Source organism: Poecilia formosa, unplaced genomic scaffold (assembly GCF_000485575.1).
Source record: "Poecilia formosa unplaced genomic scaffold, Poecilia_formosa-5.1.2 Scaffold572, whole genome shotgun sequence".
Lineage (NCBI taxonomy): Eukaryota > Metazoa > Chordata > Actinopteri > Cyprinodontiformes > Poeciliidae > Poecilia > Poecilia formosa.
This window is the reverse complement of record NW_006800511.1, coordinates 186959-192665: the sequence shown is the minus strand read 5'-3', so window position 1 is coordinate 192665 and position 5707 is coordinate 186959. Positions and strand designations below refer to the sequence as shown.

The following is a 5707-nucleotide window of genomic DNA, read 5'->3' as shown; positions in this document are numbered from 1 at the left end:
TGTGCTGTCCACCATGTTTCGTGCATGCCCTGCGTCATCTGCAGCAGGTTCCTCTTCACGGTGTCGGTTCAGACAGAGGATGAAGACGACCCAGAGAGCCTTAGCAGAAAGACAAGGAGAGTTCTGATGGTTCTGATCGGATCTGGAGTTTAGCCCGTCACAATTAAGCAATTAATCGCATGATAAATTAAAACGATCCCAATTATTTCCTTTCTGATAATTGATATTATTTGCAACGAATCATAATCCGTTTGTTTGGATCAGGCGTCTCAGCTTGAGCCAAAACGTAATGAAGAACCATTTAATGTCTTTGAATGTAATAATTCATGGCAGTTTGAACATTTTTCCTGTTTTTTTGTTTGTTTCTCATTAGATTGGAAACTTTCTACTTTTTTAGACCAAAATTGTTTTTGTGCCCAAACAAAAATTTTGACTTTGATGTCAAGAGCTCACAGACATTAAGTTTATATAATTAAGCTTTAGAGCAGGGGTCACCAACAGGGGTCCTGGAGGGCCACCATGCTGCAACCTTTAGATGCGTCTCTGCTCAAACACACCTGGATCAAAGGAGCTGCTCGTTTCCAGCCTATTGCAGAGAGGAATGAATGCTGGTGAGGGATTCAGACATTTTGGAGCAGAGGTGAATGTAAACGTTGCAGGATGGTGGCCCTGGAGGTCTGGTCATTAAAATGACGGATCTTTGAACAGGAGAACAAATCTTCTTTTGTAGACGTGTCAAAAGATCAAAATATCATGTAAGATTTGTGGCTCTGAAGTTTTATTTGCTGGACTGAATTCATAATGACTGTTCCAGTTAAAAGGTTACAGAAATAATATTTTGGATTTTTAAAATAACTTCCAGTTTTAACTCTTTGCTAAATTAAAGTTTATTGATCTTTCAGATGAACTTCCATTATTATCACATTTTATCTTTATATTACCGTATTTTCCGCACTATAAGTCTCACCTAAAAACCTTCAATTTCTTCAAAAGCCGACAGTGCGCCTTATAATCCGGTCCTTATATATGGACCAATATTGAGTCACAACAGGTTTAGCAACTACGGTAAGCAGCCGCCGACTTCGTTTTCGCCTGTAGAAGAAGAAGCGCATGGTGCATGCTGGGATAGTTGTCAGAACGCTGGTTTGTTATAAAGTTTGACTGACCCATCTACCTACCGACCGTCTAGAATCAGGTCGTCTGCAGGTCATTTAGCACCAGGTTCTCCACCAACATGCTGTGGGCGAACGGAGAAGGGTGACCATCGTCCGGCCCCGGCCCAGGAAGGCTCTCCTCGCCGACCGGAGTCGGACTGTTTTGTTGACATTGTCTTTAGTGCAGCTCCATCTAGTGGATGCATAACGCAACTCCAGCCTCTACTGTGGCGTCTATTCTATGCGCCTTATAATGCGGAAAATACGGGACTTGGAAATGGTCTCAAAACAACAACATTATCGTTTATTGCAATAATTTTGTCCAGAAAAACGTTTTGTTGTGATGGCTGCAGTCTTACGAAGATCCAGACCGACCAGAACCAGAACCTGCAGGTTTATTGCAGATCAACTGTCTGCTGCTTCTCGATGATGAGGAGGGAGTTCTTCCTCAGGAGCGATCGCAGCTCGTTCCAGGTCCAGTAGAACAGGGACCGCTCTGACCGCGTCTCCTGTCCCGGTTCTGGTCCAGAGCCGTGTCCATCGTTGCTGCTGCAGAGACACATGGCGGAGCTGCTGAGCACGGACAAAGACATGGCCGCCTCCTTCCTCAACAGCGTCCTGAACCAACTCAACTGGGCCTTCTCCGAGTTCATCGGCATGATCCAGGAGGTGAGACCGACCAGAACCAGAACCGGGCCCCAACAGAGCACAGGGTTCAGCAGAAACTGCATAGGATCAGAGGTTCTGGTCTCTCTATGCTCACAGTTAGAGGAGAAGCGGGTCCAGGAACCAGCCCTGAGGTTCTCCACCACCTGAGGCCAGGCTGCTTGATTCTTCCTGGTTTCCTGTTTTTGCCTTTTTGTCTCATTTGAGTGTTTCAGAACATTAAAACAAGCTAAATATTTGTTTCAATGAAAACACGATATTTAGCTTTTAAAGGGGCGAATTTTTATCTTCCCATTGTGTTTTAACGTTTTTCTCTGATCAGAAACAAACCTGCAGTGTTGCTTTGATTCTTTCATGTTTGAGGAATCCTTTAATCTCCATGGCAACCATGGAGATTGCCATGGAGATTGGCCTGGGTGCAAAGCGCCTGGGTGGACCTAGCCCCGCCTTCGAGGTGCAGCTCCTTCAGACTAGCCAGCAGCAATTAGCAAACAGCTGGTGGAACTGTTGAGCTCGTTATAGGAGCTGCTGCTCAGAGCAGTGATGGTAAAAACATTAAAGGGTTAATAGAGGAGCCATGTTGGGACGACTTCCTGGAGGTGGAGCTTCAGGAAGAGCAGTTTTAAAGACACGGAGGCCCAATTTCAAGCCTTTAAATTACAAAGTAATATTTCTTGTACGTCATGTTTGATATACACAGCATTTTTATAACGACTGAAGGTTACAGAGTTACTGATTGGTCTATAAAATGGCTACATGTGGTTGGAAACACAATACTGGCCCTTTAAATGAGGTTTAGAGGCTCCAGGTTCAGTTTCCAGCCAGACAGCAACCCAAGAATACAACCAGAGCTCCGACAGGGTGGTTTAGATCAGGGGTGTCCAAAATGAGGCTGGGGGGCCACTGGTGGCCTGGGAAATAATTTTGTTTGGCCCTTGACCATAAGTTACAAATCGTAAATATGTATCCAACAAAATAGAAAACAACTGATGACCCAAAAAATATGGAAGTTTTCTTTGTTTCGTTTTAATAATTCAGCAGTTCGAAGGAGTTTTTATGTTTCAATGATTTAATTATTGTTGATGTAAAACAAAAACAACAAAAAGTCAAAACTAATTTTTGTATTTTCAATTTATTGAAATCTGAAGTACCTTGAGTTTAAATGTGTCTGTTTTAGGCAAAAATTTAGATCAAAGCAGATTCATGTGCTTGAAAGGCCTAGTCAAAGTCTTCAACAGAGAATTAGTGGCACAACTTGAAGTTCTCCTTCCAGTCTGACTGATCCAGACGGGCCGGTGTTGGTTCTGGACCAGTAGATGAATAATGTGGACCTGGAGTCCGAGACGGGTTCTGCAGATCCAGAACCACTGGCCCGGTTCTGAACACTCCTCTCGGTTTTCATTTGTTCTGTTTGGTTCCGGTCCAGATCCAACAGGCCGCGGAGCGCCCAGAGAGGAACTTTGTGGACACCCGTCAGTTGAAGGTGAGCCCACCATCCTGCTGGTTCTGGTTCTGGTTCTGGTTGTGACCTGTGCTGTGGTTCTGGGCCCAGGTATGCGCGACCTGCTTCGACCTGTCCGTCAGCCTGCTCAGGGTTCTGGAGATGACCGTGACTCTGGTTCCGGAGATCTTCCTGGACTGGACCCGGCCGTCGGCGGAGCTGCTGCTGAGGCGGCTCGCCCAGGTGAGACCCGACCCAGTCCGGTCCGGTCCAGTCCAGTCCGGTTGTTTCACCTGTTCTGTCTGCAGCTGCTGAACCAGGTTCTGAACCGAGTCACAGCCGAGAAGAACCTGTTCGATCGGGTCGTCAACCTGCGACTGCCAGGTAAGCCCCGCCCCGTCCAACTGGACCGAACAGAACCGACCTGATCTGACCGGACCCGACCCATCCCAGATTAACAATGGTTTCCATGGTAACACTATGGCGGAGGTTCTGAGGAGGAACCAGACTTCCTGATATGAACGGATCAGAACCAAGTCTGAGCAGAACTCTGTGGAAGGTCAGAGGTCAAATGTCACGTCAGGACTGACGAATTCTGTGTGCTGCAGGTCTGGAGAGCGTGGACCACTACCCGATCCTGGTGGCCGTGACGGGAATTCTGGTCCGGATCCTGGTGGACGGAGACAAACAGGGGTAGGAGAACTGGGAGAACTGGGAGAACTGGGCGGGGCAGAGGGAACCGTGGGCTCACCGCCGTTAGCTGACTGTTTTTATGCGTTCCAACTGGTGTCTGGGTTCACCGTCAGACTCGCGGGAACTCCTACTGAAGAAATCTGAATTTCAAAAATGATGAAAAATCAACTTTTTGGAGCTTTACTTCAGGTTTTAATCTTATTCCTTCAATCAAAACAAACCTGGAGTTGGTTCAATTCTTTTGTGCATTTTCCTTTAATCTCCATGGCAACCATCCAGCTGCAGAACTGCAGGGTGGGCTTAGCCCCGCCTTCGAGGCGCAGCTCCTCCTCAGAGGTGAAAACGTTAAAGGGTTAATAGAGGAGCCATGTTGGGATGATTTCCTGGAGGCGGTGCTTCAGAAGGACCAGGAGCTTTTAAAGAGACAGAGGCCCAATTTCAAGGCATTAAATCAGGAAGTTATTTTTTATACATCTGTAGCATTTTTATATCGACTGAAGGTAACATGGTTAATGGATTCTGCTATAAAATGGCACCATGTGCCTGGAAACATTGTACTGCCCCTTTAAATCTTTACTTTCCATAGGCACTGATTTAATTTGTTCAGTTTTGAGCTGCAGGCGCCTTCTGTCACATTGAGTCCAGAACATTTCTGGAATAAATGTTTCCATCACATCTCACATGAGAGGAGCGGCCATATTGAAACAAAACTGGAGCATAACTGGAGTTTTGTTTTGGATGCATTTTGGACGTCTTATGGTTTTTTGGACGCGTTTTGTATTTCTCCATGCAGACAGGTGGGCAGCAGGCCTCTGCTGATGTCTGTCGGCTCTGACTCACTGTTGATCCTGGCAGCCCGGTGTCTGCAGCTCCGCCTGCAGAGCCGCTTCACTCTGAATGCTTCTCTAAATGTCAGACTGCTCCTTTAAAGAGCCCAAGTGTTTGGAGGCGGTCTGGTTCCCTGCAGGTCAGAGAGCATTGCCTCCTCTCTGGTCATGAAGCTTCTGTCTGTCCAGCCTTTATTACTCTTTATTAATCGTGAACTCTGACCCTGACTGGGCGAATCTTTAGCAGGGCTAGCTTGATGCTCAGCGTTGTTTTGCTTCCACCTCCTTGTCAGAACCAGTAATAAGGTTTACTAATGCATTAAATATTATAAATATAATACTAACTCGCCGATACACAGACTTTCTGATCAGAGCTAAGAATGATCACATCTTTGGTTTTCCTTTAGCCGAGATTTGGTCATGTGAAAACATGTTTTAAGTTTTTTCATTTTTACACGCAGGAGCAATAAGATTTATTAAATATGAAGAAGTTGACCACACGAGTTTCTACATAGTTCTAACGATCTTCTAGTTTATGTTTCTACAAATGAATTTAATGCATCAGGAGCAGGGGCGCTGCCAGAAATCATGGGCCCCCTGACAAATAATTAGATTGGGCCCCCTGACCAGCTGCTGTTACAATTTTTGAGTCTATTTGACCCACAAAAAGCGTCACAATTTTAAAGGCTTCATCTGCCTTGCTTTCTGTGGTTCAATGCTGATACTAGCACAATATTTACTGCTCATGAATTGAACATCCAACAGTCCACATCCAGTATGCAGGTAGGTTGCTTAACTTTTTTCTATTAGTTTTAGATACTGAAATGTCTCCCCATGAGCAACAGCCAAAAGCAACGTGCAAAATACACATAAAGCAATCCAGACTTCTAAAAATACCATGTAGTTGCATTTTATTCACGCTGTAG

The 5707-nt window shown here is 45.4% G+C and overlaps 1 protein-coding gene across 6 annotated transcripts in view; it reads left to right on the top strand.

Moving 5' to 3' along the window:
* Positions 1-5707, top strand: part of rnf123 (ring finger protein 123) — a 46804-nt gene that overhangs the window by 23177 nt on the left and 17920 nt on the right. For all 6 annotated transcript variants that reach the window (XM_016665340.1, XM_016665342.1, XM_007540903.2 and 3 more), the window contains 5 exons: positions 1684-1823; positions 3247-3303; positions 3373-3504; positions 3570-3645; positions 3870-3954. In XM_016665340.1, the coding sequence (XP_016520826.1) occupies positions 1684-1823; positions 3247-3303; positions 3373-3504; positions 3570-3645; positions 3870-3954 (490 nt within the window). The remainder of the gene's footprint in view (positions 1-1683; positions 1824-3246; positions 3304-3372; positions 3505-3569; positions 3646-3869; positions 3955-5707) is intronic.